Source organism: Cibotium barometz, chromosome 34 (assembly GCF_041138505.1).
Source record: "Cibotium barometz isolate CiBa-2024 chromosome 34, ASM4113850v1, whole genome shotgun sequence".
In the NCBI taxonomy this organism is placed as follows: Eukaryota; Viridiplantae; Streptophyta; class Polypodiopsida; order Cyatheales; family Cibotiaceae; genus Cibotium; species Cibotium barometz.
In genome coordinates, this window is record NC_141079.1 from 19,355,599 (window position 1) to 19,371,936 (window position 16,338).

General features: G+C 42.5%; 1 protein-coding gene across 1 annotated transcript; it reads right to left on the reverse strand.

Moving 5' to 3' along the window:
- Positions 1–571: 571 nt before the first annotated feature.
- On the reverse strand, positions 572–14,290 carry ICU2 (DNA-directed DNA polymerase). Its single transcript, XM_086773798.1, has 33 exons — positions 13,903–14,290; positions 12,905–13,144; positions 12,205–12,830; positions 11,798–11,971; positions 11,614–11,697; positions 11,431–11,505; positions 11,217–11,281; positions 11,044–11,134; positions 10,727–10,915; positions 10,393–10,556; positions 10,181–10,295; positions 9,919–10,098; positions 9,732–9,845; positions 9,509–9,628; positions 9,115–9,417; positions 8,925–9,017; positions 8,706–8,827; positions 8,455–8,527; positions 4,466–4,522; positions 4,238–4,330; positions 4,022–4,147; positions 3,843–3,940; positions 3,700–3,745; positions 3,408–3,521; positions 3,224–3,307; positions 3,031–3,141; positions 2,852–2,941; positions 2,691–2,773; positions 2,215–2,461; positions 1,914–1,967; positions 1,557–1,676; positions 1,386–1,460; positions 572–1,311 (listed from the first exon to the last, which is right to left on the reverse strand). The coding sequence occupies exons 1-33, from the start codon at positions 14,246–14,248 to the stop codon at positions 1,159–1,161; spliced, it is 4,725 nt and encodes a 1,574-aa protein (XP_086629924.1). The 5' UTR covers positions 14,249–14,290; the 3' UTR covers positions 572–1,158.
- Positions 14,291–16,338: the final 2,048 nt, after the last annotated feature.

Here is a 16,338-nt window from a genome sequence, read left to right on the forward strand (position 1 = left end):
AACACTCTGCATGTCATTTAGATATGTTAATAGTTAAGCTTTGATAGTTCTAACAAGTTTTTTTTGTGGTTCTGTAAAGCTAATACAAGAAACATTTTCTTTTGCCAAAGGGAAACTTTACCTCTTCCTGTGATGTGTTGAACCCCGCCTCCCCCTCTCATTCCACCATCTATATGTGTGAGTATGTTTCAATTTTTCATTGGGGTTTTTAACTTTAAGGTTGATATTCGTGAATCACAAAAAATATCTAGTAGTTCATGAGAGGTTCCCACAAGACTAGATGCTCCTTTTGTACTATTGATACACGACAACCTTTACAAGAAATTTGTAAAGGTAGGATGGCACTTGTTTTTTGTTTTTTTTTTTCGAGCCAGGGTCAGAGACGAGCAAGCTCATTCTGAGACTCGAACAGAGAAACACTTTTGTCATTAGCTTCGTCATCTCCACTCTCAGAGACGATTTCGCTACTTCCTTAAGGCATCATTACCCCCGAAAGACCCCAAAACACTTGCACAAGTTCATAACAATGCATCAATGGCCTCAAAATGAAAGAGAGCAATGACAAAGCATCAAACCATAAATCGACCTTTTTTACAAGCAAATCCTCCTAATGCATCGTAATAAATAGATAACAAATTCCTAGCAAACTGGCCTTGCCATTTGGGTCACCTCACCTCTCCATATATGAGCCTGAACCATACTAGCAATAGCACCATAACATGACCTTGAAAAGCTGAACCCTCAATTTACAGCAGGGGCTCGTTTAAATTCAATCTCCCAAGATGGTGGATACAATGATGACTGCCAAAGCCATTAATGCTACTTTGGATAATGTTCCAGTAGCTCTGATAGTTAAAGACCACTGGACTTGAAAAAGACAAAGAAGGCATCTTCCAGACTCCAGAGAAAGCTTTAACACAAGAAAATACCAGATATTGCTTTGACTTACCCAGAAAAGAAGCCTGCACTCTCGAGATCTCTCAGCCACCTCTGGGGCCGCTCTGGCTCTGCAAAGAAGATTGACTCCTGCCCCTAGTAAGAGATCTTCAACCACCAACTGCACCGTGGAATCTGAGTACCCAACCATCCACATGGGCAGTGATAAAGGAATGCTAGTAACCCCCGATCAGCGACATCATTACATTTCTGCAGCCATGTCTAAGAGATGGAAACACAGAGGGACTCCATTTGCACCCATCTATATGCACATCGATCCCTTATATCCTGCACAGTCCGAGCTGCCAAGTCAACAGTTCTTCTCAGCGTAGCAAGTCTTTTCTCAGCTGCTAGCCTGGCCCCCACCCCTGGTATCTGCAAATCAAAAACCCTTTCAGGATCACAGCATCCAATACAAAGCACAAGGAGCACAGGACACTGATCTTTACCTTCTCTAAAGCACGGTCAGTCTCAAGCAGCCGGAAAAAGTGGGTCAGTTGTTTGTACAAGTCCACCTCTGTATACTGTATACCGAAAGACATCATTAACTTCACATACTTACACACGCAAGAGATTGTGCAACTCACAGAAGGAAAAGAGATGTGGTTTAGAAAGCCCACCTGCCGAACCAGGCGGCCACTGCATCGAGGGTGATTTGGACAAACACTGCCCCGTTCGGAATCTCCAAGAACCCGCAGATTTATTGTTCTTGTTGTGTGTCCACACAGTTCATCATCACACTACAATAGAACCAGAGAAAGAGATTAGTCTTAGCCATGCCTGCAGATCAGATATGATCGATATGACCACACCAAATCACAGAGAATGGGACTTGAACTTGGAATCTGAGAGAGAGAGAGAGAGAGAGAGAGACTGGACATAGAATTTAAGATCATGGTCCACCAACTGCCTATTGAAGCATAGATTATGGCAAACAAGACAAGAAGCACCATCATTACAGAAAATGAAGAGTTTACCATCATCCATCCTTCATAATAGCGCCCGACAAACTCCTCTGCCCGCTGCTTCACCTGCAGCAGCACGACATTCACAATCAAAGTAGTCATGCTTATACATGGATAACTTGTATCCATCCTTTCCATAGAATTATCATGCTTAACCATGGCTAATATGTAACACTCTGTGGTCGACTAGTATCCACCGTTACTCCTTTCAACAAAAAGTATGCCTGGACCAAATTATTCTTCCCAAAAGAAAATTATACTAATCACAGGAAACTATGTAGTCTTTGGACCTTGGCTTTACAATATCTCTTACCTGATTAGCTAGCATAGCCGGAGATAATCTCTGAGAACCATCCGTGTCCCTGCACTTTGGACATTGCAAGTAGTCCTCAGGCAAGAGAGTAGACGCAGACTTCGATGCATGATCCTGTGGACTGTCATGTACAGCTCCTATTTCACTGAAATCTTTGCTCAAATCTAAAACATGGCTTAAGCCACAAAATGGGTATCGATTTGAGCAGGAAGGGCAAACTAGATGTAGAGGATCACAGTGTCGGTACCTGCACACATTTGAGTTTCTGTTATTTAATTTTCCCCTTACACAGAAAGTAATTTCTTTTACTGCTGTTGCAGTGTTTTGTATTCTGCCTTCTAGGCAGATTGTTTTTAACTAATAGGAGGATCTTTTTGGGAAAAAAACAAATACGTCTTTGTGATGTTTCAGTAAATCGCCAAGCATTTAAAACACTGGGAAAACATGTATGCGAAAACAGTGAGCCAAGCCTGTACCTGTCATCATCATCAAGGATAGCAGAAGCAGACACCAAAGCCTCATCTCTTTGCAGTTCAGAGGTGGACCTTTTGGTTTGGAACTGCAAAAGGGCTTTTTCTTAACTCACGGATCAAAAAAGGGTGTGAAATGCACGGGTAAAATCAACTTGGAGCAGTACCTTAGAAGAATCGAGTCCCAAGCACTCTGCGAGGTGTTTGGCATCCGTGCCTTCAATTGGAGCACATAGCCGCGAAACCACAGGATGTATCTGTTGCAATCAATATAGTAAGTTGAATAGTGGGAGCTAGAGAATGTCAGAGCGGGCTGGGAAGGTTTTTTGACAAGATTTTTTGGGACCTGCTGGGACAAGTAGTAGTCGATGTCAATCATCCAGTTACCAGGATCTTGCTTCAGCTCATCTGGATGTCTTGCTCGTTCCGCAATCCCGAGGGTAGTAGAATTGGATCCCTGAGAGGGTATGCATGAAGAACTGATAAGAAAAACCACGTACATCAAGGGCCAGTATTTTGCCTTGAAGAGAGACATTTACTTGCTCAAAGCAGATGATGTACGGCACAGTATCACCAACAGAGCAACCAATCCGATGCCCAGCCTGTTTCAACCTCAATGCAACCTGTTTGAATTATTAAATTTAGCTCAACAATGTACTTTGAGGGAAGCAGGTGCCCTTATCACCAATTTTGTAAGATAAGCTGCTTGACCACCCTGCTTACCTGCACATGCGGCTGGTTTTTGGCATCAGGATAGGCCTCAGGAGCCTTCGTCAAGGTCTTTGTTATGACATATTTATCAAGCTCAACTTGACCACTCCTTATCTCCTCTTGAAGCTGTGTATCAGACATCATATCCAAAATGTGTAAGCCAGTCGGTCATACAGCAGCAGGCTTCCCTTAATCAACCAAACCTTTGGATGAGCAGTGCCTGATCTAGCCACAGCAAAACCTCAATGGTAACAAAACAGAACCGCAAAAGCCAATTTGTTCACCAGGGCAACACAGCTTCTACCTTCCTAAGTTGGGTATGGATAGTCTCAACGACATCCTCACAGGTCCTGCAACCATTGATGATAGGCACAGCACGATCACATAAAAACAATGCCTTCTACTGCTTGAGGTATATATAGAGTGGCAATGAAATCAAGATCATACCCCCCAGACAAGATTTGCTCCAAGCAAAAGTTCCCGATCTCTTTTGATATCAAGCTCCAATCTCTCCGTACAATATCTAAGCCTTTCTGTTCAATGACCTGCACAAACAGAGCTCTAGAAATTTCAAGCTCATTGCTCATGGTATGAAGCAGAGACACAAGGCATTTGGAAGCACTGACCTCCCGAAAGGTTCCATCTCCATTAGCTTCAATTTTAACAGCTGCATATTTCTTCTTCTTTAGCAAAAGCATGCGCTTGAAAATGCCATCCAAGTCAATCTCCAAGAGCTTGTACCTCTTGTTCACCTGCTCAAAAGAAGATAGCATTAGCTTAGCCCGGGTTTCCTAAACCACATGTTGCAAGATACACTCTCAAGAATGGGTTTATAGACAAACCTCTTTGATCACTCTGACAGCAATGGGCCTCACTATCTGAAGGTCATCAAGCCCTGTATGGATCATGATTGAGTCTGTGTCCCCATAAATAACCTGGCACAAAGAGAGGGTAATTCTTTTTTCTCAATTAACAGGTGGCATTCACCCCTTAAAATCGCATTACAACACATTGCTTGCTAAAAATCTGTGTCAAAGACAGTAAAAATTCAGCCTTCTTGAGCTACACACCTCGAGATTCAGGCTGCTTTGAACAAGATCCACAGTGTTTTGCAATATGTCTCTGCCCTGCAAAACCGTCATCAGTAAGTACACACCTGACCACAGTGTTTTGCAATATGTCTCTGCCCTGCAAAACCGTCATCAGTAAGTACACACCTGACCACACTTCACTGGTCTATCATTTCAGACACATTCCAGGAGCACAGAAAACATGCTCCCACGAGCAGCAAAGAGAGTGGGTGAGGTCAGTCCATGTAGAGAGGATGAAATCAGCAACAAGGGCTGCTGGGCCCTCAAACAACTTGCAGCAGCACCGAGCCAACCGCTAGGCTGCTGATCCACTCAAAACAAAAACCATATTCATTGAACGCAGCCATAGCCCTAGATATGTCTACTAAATGGAGAGCCCATGTGTATATTGCAAGTGTCGTGCATGGACATTGGGTTAAAGGTGTGCCCGTGTAGAAGCTCCTTCCAGTGAAACCTCCAACACACCATTTTTTCGACGCTTATGTGCCTTCTTTCTTCAACTCTTACACATGGTTTGGGATAGGAGTATCAATGTTGATGTTAAACAAGGCGGGGTGCTAAGGCGCTTGCGAACAAGGTCAAGTTGTCTATGATAATGGATTTAGGACAACTTGTATGGCATGTATGTGTAAGATCCCTCTTCCTTGTATTTTATTAATGCAAAAAAAATCATTAAAATATGTGCCCTTTTTAGAGAGAGAAAATGCAATTATAGCATGTAAAAAGGTAAGATGTAGGTAGGTGCACCATGTTTTTCAAGCTCAAAAAAATAAATTGAGCCTTGAGGGCCTATATCCACATGTGTGTGTAACCCCAAACCTTGCTTAGCAATGACTTGTTGTGATCTCTTTTGTTGAACCTTGTCTCCTAACACTTTTCTCCTAGCACTTGTCACTTATTATGCCTTGTTTTGTTGAACCTTTATTTTGTGCCCCGATTCGCTAAACCTATCTTTTGTGGCCTTTTTAGTTGATTGTACCTTGTACTGCACAGTGATGTCATGTATCCAATACTTATAATGGAAAATATTTTGATCGCCCATTGTTTGGCCTTTCTATTGGTCTTATCACTCATAGCTTGTTTATCAAATCATTTAAATGCTCTCTTTTTTTTTCTTATGTACTTCTTGATTTGTTAAAATAGTGACTTTTTTGTATAGGATCAAACAATCTTGCAGACAATGAAAATAGACCCAAAAAAATGAGTCTAGCTTGTGCTTGTGCCATTTACACCAGTACAGGTGTTTGGTTAGTAAATCCACAAGGACCCCCCTTGAAAAATAAATTAATAACACATAAACTAAGGTGTGCTCACAAAATAAAAAAATAATTAAGGCTAAGGTTTGAAACCATGGCTTTTGAAAAACCAAGGTGGAAAAGATAAAAGTGGTAAAGCCAAAACCAAGTGGTAAAATAGTAAGTGGTTTGGTCAAAAAATGGGATGTCATGCTCTCACGCATTAGTTTACTCTAGTGCATGGTGGCTCATGCATTTGATAAACACCCTAGCTCACAATGAACTAGGTAACTCTAACCATGGTCTCAAGCCCCTTTTGGCTTGAGTTAACATTAATCAAGTAGAGTGCATGGTAGGCCAGCCTTACACTTGTCAAAAACCTTACCCATGCATGCATGAGGGTTTCTTGGATATTAAAGGCCCCTTCTCCCCTCGATTTCCCACGCCTACTTCTTGGAAGTATATATGCTAGCAAACTTGCATTTATACTTACACTAGTACAGATCACTTCTTACATTGTCATAGTACCCATATACCTTTGTCATATTGTCATTGTACATCATAAAGAGGACAAGCTGGACACAAACTCCTAACTGAAAAATTAGTGGATTTCAAGGGCTTCAGGAGGGAGCTTTCTTCATCTTGGGTATATCCAGCACATCTCTCTCAAGCCCTCTGACATGTAACCTCATTTATGTTAATTCAAATTTGAATATTTGAAGCTTAAATAGTACTTTTCGTTATTTTAATTCAATGCTTTTCAATTTGATGAGAGAAATTGATCTTTTGCTATTTATTATTTCTCTGTAAATTAACCAACAGAGCAGAACTATTCATTTAATATTGATTCTATCATTTGACCATTTCATAAATTGGAAAAATAAGAGTAAAGATGTATGCCTTAATCACTTTCATTCAATTTACCTTAGACCTTCATCTTTTTATGCTGTAATTAATTAAGTTGCAGCCAGCATGGGATAAAAGGTTACACATAAATTGTTGGAGCATAGTCTAGAAAATTGGACCTATGCCTTTTTGGTCAAATCCCTTGGTGTGAATTTGTATAATTTGTAACATGCAGAAGCTTCGTGGAAGAATCGGTAACTTCAATGCTCCGAATTCAGTAATCATTCATGATGAATATAACGCACAAATGGTATATTTGCTTTATTAGAATGATGTAAATCTGAAAATAAAGACGGAATCTTGACCCACACTTTTCACCTTGGTTGGAGCTCTTTCCCCTTGGTTGTCATGGCCCTTGGAACACACCACCACTTCGTGAATAATGAGATGCTTCTACTGAATTATGGCTGGGCTTATACCTTCTACTGATGCTGGTCGGCCAGCCCAACAGGGGTCGGCTTGTTGGAATTCATCATGACCAGGTCAAAACAGTATTAAATGCTGCTTATTTCCATCGTTTCACACTGTATAAGTGGTTGGCCAACATGCACAAATGCTGGGCTGCTGGGCAGCCCCTGCGCATGCTGTGTAGGCTGCCCCACACCGATTGGCTGGACAGCGCCCAGGCCCTGCCGGCTGCCTGGCCAGGGACCCTAGGGCTGGCTGCGACAGCCTGCCCAGACCACACTAGGGCTGGTGGGCACAGCTTGGGGCCCTCCTGGCCCCTTGGGGTGGCTCTAAGCCTACCCCATGCCCATGCAAGAGCCTTAGGCTCTGTTCTGGGGTACCCCTATGGGCTGGACCCCTATTCTACATGCAAATCCTACAAGTTCTACAGATGTCCGACATCCGGTTGCAAACTAGATACACAGATCATCTAACATCATTCCAAAGGGAGACTCACAGTACGGACTAGCACTGCTTCATGTGCAGCACTGCACACCTAAACTCAAACGCATAGAGTGGAACCCTGGCTGACTCGCCTCGGATTGGGCCTCACATGGGACCAGTTTCCACTCCAGGTCCTGAACTTCTTGTTCAGATATGTCTACTTGGCACCCAAGTGCGAGATACACGTGACATCCCCTTCTACTTAACTTGACGGAAGCCGCATAGCCTCCAAATAGTCTATTAATAAAGCCAAATAGTTGTCAAAGAATTCTTTGTCAAGCCATACCGCTTCGTGGGCCCTTGGTTTTGACCGAGATACGTCTAGGGATTCATTAAAAAACCACCTCTCCTCAAGTAGGAGTCGGAAACTTGCACACCAGAATCTGCTGGACTCCTTCCAGTTAACCTTCCCCCCCAAAGGCTAAGCACAAGACCTTGATGGCAGCTGCAAATCTCCTTGGGTTCCCTTTACTTTCTGGTCTCTTGCAGGTCGACACCCTCAGATTCCTTTTTAATCCCATAAAGAGCTGACTACTTGGGACATCAAGACAATCACAGCATCCTTGTGTCTACATTCAGGACTTACTTTTTGTATCACATATACTTTTTTGTCATTGTAGATTAGTATTGCTGGGGTTGTGAGTTTCTACACTTTCCTCCTTGAATCATTGTTTCTTTCTCCAGCCATGACAACACCTAAAATGAAGGAGACGTGGAAGGGCGAGTGTGCAGAGCGAAGCAAGGAGCAGAGAAGAAGTGTGTGCATGCACGTGTGTGGGAACTCCTTAAAGGAGGAGCCATGGGCTTTACCCTGTTCTTACAATTATCAACCAAACTCCTACACCTATGTACTTGAGTATACGTTCAAGCACTTACATTTGCATGAGCTTTCCCAATGAACCACTTACTTCCAATTGATTATTGATGACATCATACCTGCGAAGTGATCAGCTCTGCAAGGGGTTTCGCATAGAACCTTGAATTTACAAAGCCAAGGCACCCGTACATACTGCACAAAATGCAGCGCATGTCAATGTTATGTCACAAGTTTAAAACAAGCCACAAAGCTAACTTCGAAGGCATAGCTTTCTCAACACTCGTAATTTCTCAGACAACAAGCAATACAAAAATTCAGCAACTCAAACATTACTACACAATTTAACTCAAGCCTGGAATAACTAACCAACCTGTTTGCCGTAAGCTTGAGTGCCTGCTGCTGTATATCAAGTTGCTGATGTTTCAATGGATCAGTTGTCTGTTTCAACCATTGCTTTACTTGCCGTCTCCTTTCCACCAGGCTTTTCAAGATCTATACAGAACATTACCAGGTTTAATATACTGAAAAAACAACACAAGCTATTAGGGCAGATAAACATTAGATTGAGAAAAAAAGGGGAGATGTTCACTTGGGGAAGAACACCAGGAACATCTGTGGAAGGAAGACTTGGGATAGCACCATCAGCAGGCCTTTGCACTGTGGTAAAGCATAAATTGTATTCCTGCAAAACCAAAGCGATGTGTCACAATAACAAACCAACAATTGTGTGCTTTGAGAAGAAGGCATAGTAGTGTTGCAAATAGGCTGTCCACACTTACTTGGATAATTGAAGGATAAAGACTGTTGAAATCCAGCAAGAGGACAAATTTGTCATAGAGACCCTTTTTGGGCTCTAGAACTAGACCTCCCATATAAGCAGGTCCTTTTTTGCGCCTACCACTTGCCCCTTGTGGTGCTTCGTCTTCACCAATGTCATCATCACCAATTTCAACCTCCTTAGCTGCTTTTCTCTTGTGAGCCAGACTCTCCTTATCCCGTGACGTTAACTTGTCAGGTACTATGTATTTTCTTGCATGGAATTCATGAAGGAGGAGGTATTCTACCCTTTGGGCTCTAGCTCCCTGCCGTGTGTCTTAGTAAGAGATGAAAGGCTTACATATTCTTATGGTACATCAAATCAAAACAGCATAGCTCAAGCTTAACAAAGCTTACTTGAAGAGTTTTGTTCCACAAGTTTCCACTAATATTGGTAAGTTGGCGTGTCAATGGAAGCACACTGAGACGAAACATCAGTCCTAAAGCCAGCCAAGCATCCGTTTCACCACACTCGACCTATCATGAAGATCTCAAGTTAAATGTAGCACTTGAACATTGAATGGACGAAGTAGGTGTTCAGCAAAAAGGTATGCATTCCACCCCAAAAGAGGGCTTTTACCATCTCTACGAGGCATGCTGATGATTGGTACATGTTTGGTATGTCAACAGGCGTTAACTCTCGTCTCTCCCTCCCTAATTGGCTTTTGGAGAGCTGAGACAGTGTGTAGCTTACCTGAATCACACATGCAAATGTCAACAATGAAATGCCACTCTTCGTACATCGAAAGAAATCATTTGCAACTCACTTCTTTAAGGAGGTCACGGGATGCCAAGTATGTGTCACAAAGCAGCCTTCCCGCTATACATGCTAATGCTCCCTGACCAGCCCCAGCTCCAAATGTGGTGCCACCTCCAGTGAGCTTTGGCATTGAACTTCTCTTAAGTCGGCCTATTTTTGACCAGATATTGCTCTGCACTTTGCATGCCTGCAGATTCTTCCAGCATGTTAAGGCAAGAACAACAATCTCTTCATAAGAAAATAGACATTTGGCATGAAGAGATCCTTGCCTGAAGACGGTGAAGCAATACATCGAGATCAAAGCCTGAAATATTATGTCCAACAAGAACATCCGGATCCAACTGGTGCAGCTTGATTAACAAACGGTTCAACAAAGCTCTTTCACTGCCTCATGAACATGCAATCAGCAGAAATGAGCTAGCCAGACACAATTCATGGCAGGCTGCAAAAGTGTAAAATGGTATAAAACTGCTTCACAAACCTGCTTTCAAGGCTCAAAACATTGGAACCTGCCTTGCTATTGATTTGTGCGACTTCAGAAGTGAAACCAACGGGAAAAATGCCTCCATCTAACTTTCGAACAATGCTAAAATGGCTGAGCATCTCATGCGTGTTCCATTCAGCTTGTGGCATAGGCATGTCAATCTAGTAGGGAGTGCCTGTATTAGAACTCAACAATGCAGTGCCCATATTAAAACTACCAATGCAATGCGAACTTAGCACCTACTTTTGCAAGGCTTCTATTGCTAATCATATTGAAACAGCAAAAATGGTTAAGTTACATAATAATACAAGTAGTATTGCATCTCCTGTACCTTTACTTTCCCACAGTACACAACTGATGCGGATGCAATTTCATTCACATTGTGCTTATGATTGACAACTGTCTTCAGATTTAAAGCAGCGACAACCACAGGTGGGAGTTTTTGAGGTGCTTTCCCAGGAGGTGCCACAACTATTTGTTTTGGAGAATCCACAGCAAGCTCCATCTTACACCAGCTGACCTGCTCTCACCCAGAAACTGGTTGAATGTGACTTATGAGATGATCAAAAAAGCAAAGGGATACTCTTAGGTCCTTAATAGTTCTCCAAATGTGGGCGCTTTTCTCCCATTAGTTTGGCAGTTAAATACCTGGGAGGAACTTGGGCAGAATGTTGGCCTTTCTATTGACAGCCATGTAGGACCCTTTATCTTTGTCTTGATTAAGAAGAGCTCTAGGGCACTACAATGCCATGAGACATACCATGGGCATGAGGTTCAAAAGAAAAAGTGAAGAACATAGAAAATACTAGAGTCAGACCAACCTTGTATGTGTGCCTAGGAGAGAGGAGAAATGCACCCCTTTCATATCAGCAGGCAGTGGAGCATCCTGCACAGACATGCTTTTAGGGATTTCAAAAAAAAAAACTCTTTAACAATAATACAAGAGCCCTGAAAGCCACCAATGACTTCCCTTGTGCAGCTTGGTTTATAGGAATACTTCCTTAAAAAATGATTGCATTGATAAAGAATGAGAACCTTAAAAGGATAGCTTAATTTCAGATAATAGTGTTCCCCAACTGAAACATTAGGGTTCTCGAATGCATACGAACGCTGTCACAATCACAAAGAAAGAGATCAACTTCAAGCATAGATGCCCATTTAATGTAGAAAATGGGAGTTCTGACACATGATTGCTGAAGTGCAAGGAAAACCGCAAACCTTGACAGGAGCCATTCTAAATGCATCCACATCCATATCCATTAGCCTCCGAGCCAGCTCTGCTTTCAAGTCTGTGGACATTTCCTGAAGCAAGTGATAATAAGGTTTACAGCATTTCTTACACATTCAAAAAGATGAACAAATCAAAGAAAGTAAAGTAATATTATGATGCATCCATACATACCTGTAACCTTTTCATGAATTCAACTTGCTTTCCAGGGTCTCCCAATTTGCCTTCTTGTTCATATTCAGCCAATAAATTCGAAGGGAAAACTGATGGGGAAGGGACAGCATACACACATCGTTGCATGTTTCGAACGAGCACACAACAGCTTACATACTTGCTTCCTGTGCTTACCTGCAGAAAATGAGTCCTACCATGGTCACACGTATGCCTCAGCAAGCACTCAAACAGCCTTCAATGCCTCAGCTTTCCAATGACAAGAATAGCCACCCTCAGGGTCTGGAAGGCATCCCTTCAAGATGATAATGATGAGATGACTATCCTACCCTTTCTCTAACCGTTAAGTTAACCTGTCTACTTCATCGCACCTGTGTACACTAATTTTTGAGACTAACATGAGCCTTTACCTTGCCAAAAAGGAAGATTGTACCAGGATTAGACCCAAAGGCTTCTTCATAGGCATCGATTAGAAAAAAACTCAACTTTCCGTCAGAATCTAATGGAAGAGCACCAGCATCAACTGAAATGGGTCCATCTTCAACAATATCTTCAGGTTTTATTCCTTTTTCCATCCCTGCCTCAATAGAGGCATGCCATGGAGCTGAGGCTTTTTTATCCAATGAAGTTTGCATGACTTTGGCATTCAAACCAATTCTAGCCTCACAGTCCTCTTTCTTCACACTTGCTGCCTCACAACTTCTCGGTTCACTACTGACCACAACCTTCTGTGTGTCACTCTCAGGTAAAGAATGACCTACTCCAGTTTCTGGAGTGACTCCTGTAATTTTGTCCCGAGGCAGAGCCTCTGGTACTGCCCCTTCAAAATCAGGCATGTTTTCTTCATCTTGTTCTATTTTATCAGGAATGTGTGAATGAGGTGGAGCTTCCTGATTGCACACAGAAGCATTTGCACTGCTATTCTCTGCAGAGGGTAGGCTAGATTTTTCTGAAGGAAAAACCAAGCTTTGGTTGGATTGCAAAGGGAGATCCAGAGGTGATGACACAGTGTACCCTGTTCTCTTAGTACCTATACCTGCAGAGAAAGGAAGGCATGTAAGAGGCATGACCGTTGATTGCTATCACAGAGAGCGTATAAACACTATTCACCTCCTCTTCGCCTCTGCCTCTCACGCTCTCTATCAGAATCGTCCACTGTTATATCAGCTAGAACATCTTCCAGAATGTTATCCGCTAAGAGGTTAGCCTTGACAACTGCAGGAGTAGTCCTTCTCAAAGCAGCTGCCCCAGATGCTGCAGCAAACATGCTTGAGACCCTCTGTTTTCCCAAAAGGGCTGCAGCTGCTGAAAGGGCAGATGCCTTCTTGCTTGTTGTTTCTTTCTTTGTTTCTGCAAGTAAAAACAACACTCAACATAGTTAGGCAAGCCGATCAACGCTCAGCCAGATTGAAAAGTTGGTAAATAGACGTGCAGGTCAACCCCTTTTCTCTGGTCTAGCAGGTTAAAGGAAAGAGCAAGAGAGAATCTGAGTCACACCATGCAACCCTGCGTTGGCTTGTCTGGCTCTGCTCCAAGCACTCAATAGTCAAAACGCATGCTTCAAAAGATTTCACATAGTCCACAGATAAAGCTCCATCAATTGGACTTGGATTAAAAAACATCATTAAATTGAGCTTGCCATACAAACCACCTCCTCATGACCCTGCATGTGGGATTGTTTTTGGAAACGTTGCTCATACCAAGCAACACTTTCAGCTGAGTTTCCATGCAGGGAGATCTGGCTTTGTTTTTACAGGGATAAAGACCTTTCTAAATCTCTAAGGGGGCTCCATATACCACAGGATTATGACATCTATAGTAGAGGCCCGTTGATGGCTGCCATAGGGTTCTCTCCTCTGGTAAGGGAACCAAGGAGAAGAAGAAACGTGGAAACGACATAGGTAAAGAAGGAGCACAAAAGAAGGGGAAAAACCAGGTTCAAATATCAACAAATTCAATGCAATATCATCCCACGCAACCAACGACATTATGCATTGAAAAGCAATGCCTAATTTGCAATGCCCGCAGAACCTTATAGCAAACAAAAAAACCTTCTGTCTGAGCCCTAAAAATACAGTTCACACAGAGCCACGTATACGGAGACCGACCTGGAGCTTTAGCCTTTGCTTTTCTGGCTTTTCCATCCGCGGCAACTTCTTCGTCTGAGGATTCGGCACGGACGTCCACCTCCCAATCTTCCTCTTCGCCAATGTCTTCATAGCCGAGGCCGCTGTCTCCCACCACGAAACCCTTGTCGGACTGGCGCCGCTTGGCCACCAGCAGGTTGTAGTCCGCCTCCGGGAGGGTGTCGTAGATCTTGTCCTCTAGCTTCAGCTGGAAGCCGTCCACGCGACGCCCCCCTTGCTGCCGCAGGCTCTGCAGCTGCGCAAGAGCCGAAGCACGCGCCGACGCCTCGCTCGAGACAGGTCCTCGACGTCGATCCGCAGGAGCCATGGTTGTTCTCGCTGGCGGGAATGCACAAATTGGCGCGAAACGAAGAAGCCTTTTGGGCCTTGTTTCGGTCCACGTCCGTGTGTAAGAGACGAGGGCGCCCGGAAGAAACGGCAAAACGTCCACATAGATCGACGGCGGTTAATATTAGACATTGGAATGATGGCGTACAATTAATCATTGAAGCATATTCCATTTATTTCTACAATCGAAATTCGTCTTGTAAGGTTTTTTTAAGGTTATTTTAGTTGCATGCATTTTATCGCTCTAATTTGGAACTAGTATGCTTGGGCAGTTGTGTTTACAATGTACATTACAAGGGAGATGGACTCTAGTCTTTCTTCTTTAATTCATAGTCACACATTCAACACAGCAAATTTGAAAAAAAAAATGAGAGGAAAGGATATGATAGTATTAAACAAACAGGAATACATGGTCATACACACATTCGCCAGCTATCTTAGCTACTTCAAAGCTAGAAAGAGCTACATCTCAAAAGGACGTCTCTCACACTCAAGAAAGTGGGGTCTATGACAATTTGCTTGTGAAGCCATATGGAATCAAACACGGGTAACCTTATGTTTTTTAGTTGTTAGACATTGTATCCAAGTTCTCCTCCATAATCACTTCACTCCCGATAGTCATGGGATATTTTCTTGCAAGCAAGCATGGGGATTGTAACTGGTTTACAAATGTCGACATACCAAAACTTTCTTACACATTCTAATCACTTTTTTTTCCTAAGATTGTACTTTTACAAGAAATTATTTTCCTGTAAAGTTCTTCTCTTCAAGAAGTAATATTTCCTACTCCTCCCAAGGTGTCCATCAAAGTGTGTTGTATTTTGCTAGCCTTGTAGTCTTGTGTATCTGTATGTATGAAATAATGTAATCTATGTGTTGCCTTATGGAGGACACTTTGTAAAGGCTCCTCCCTACTCTTGTTAAAGGTTGATTCATAGTTCCTGCTCCTCCCAGGGCATCCATCAAAGTGCATTGTATTTTGCTAGCCTTGTAGTCTTGTGTATCTGTATGTAGGAGATAATGTAATCTATGTGTTGCCTTATGAAGAGTGCTTTGTAAAGGCTTCTCCCTACTCTCGTAGAGGTCAATTCATAGTTCCTACTCCTCCCAGGGTGTCTATCAAAGTGTGTTGTATTTTTCTAGCCTTGCAGTCTTGCGTATTTGAATGTAGGAGATAATAAAATCTACGTGTAGCCTTACAAAGGACACTTTGTAAAAGCTCCTCCATACTGTGAGGCATCTTTGTTAGTGCAAGCTACCTATTTTGAAGGAGCTAATTTTTCTACTTTCCATTATGGTTCTCTATTGTTTTGAAAGGATTACTCCAAAGTGTTGGTTATATAGCTCCTTGTGAATGTTGGTAGGACCACCATGATGTATTTTCAAGTGAGATGTGCTCGGCTTCATTTCTAAAGGTGACATTTTGCAATAGGGCATTATGCTATTTGTTGTCCAAGATGGTAGTAGTCTATAGAGTTGACCAATTTTGTCGTAATTTGTATGTGGTGTTCAATGTGTCAATGCCGATTTCTTTGGAAGATTTGTAGTCTATAGACTTGACCAGTTTGTAGTCTAGTAGACTTGATCGATTTGTTGTACCTTGTATGCAGTTTTTTGATGTGTCGATTCCTTTGTGTTGAAAATACAAGTGAATAGGGTGTGTGCGGGAGCAAGTGAATAGGGTGTGTCGATTCCTTTGTGTTGAAAATACAAGTGAATAGGGTGTGTGCGGGAACAAGCCCTTGGTTAGAGACTATAAAAGAGAATGAGTAAATGTGAAAGAACCTGTGAAAAGGTGAGAAGAATCTACTGGGAGAGAATAAAGGGTAGCATGAGAAGATTTAGGAAGTGTGGAGATATTCTGGGAAGTGTGGAGATATTCTGGGAGATATTCTGGGAAAAGTGAAGAGGTGGAGAGAATCAGGGAAAAGAGGTGGAGTGAATCATGGAGAAATCAGTGGGATTTGATGCTTAATGCAAACTCTATAAATTGAGGCATTGTCCTAATGAGAATTTGCTGGTTTTTGAGTATCCATGCCTACATTAATCTATTTGTTAATTACTCACTAA

Coding starts and splice junctions, on each gene's coding strand:
- ICU2 (XM_086773798.1), bottom strand. CDS start 14,248: ATGGCTCCTGCGGATCGACGTCGAGGACCTGTCTCGAGCGAGGCGTCG. Junction 11,282..11,430: donor AATTAAGCTATCCTTTTAAG/GTTCTCATTCTT, acceptor ATGTCTGTGCAG/GATGCTCCACTGCCTGCTGA. Junction 9,418..9,508: donor TGTGGAACAAAACTCTTCAA/GTAAGCTTTGTT, acceptor GACACACGGCAG/GGAGCTAGAGCCCAAAGGGT.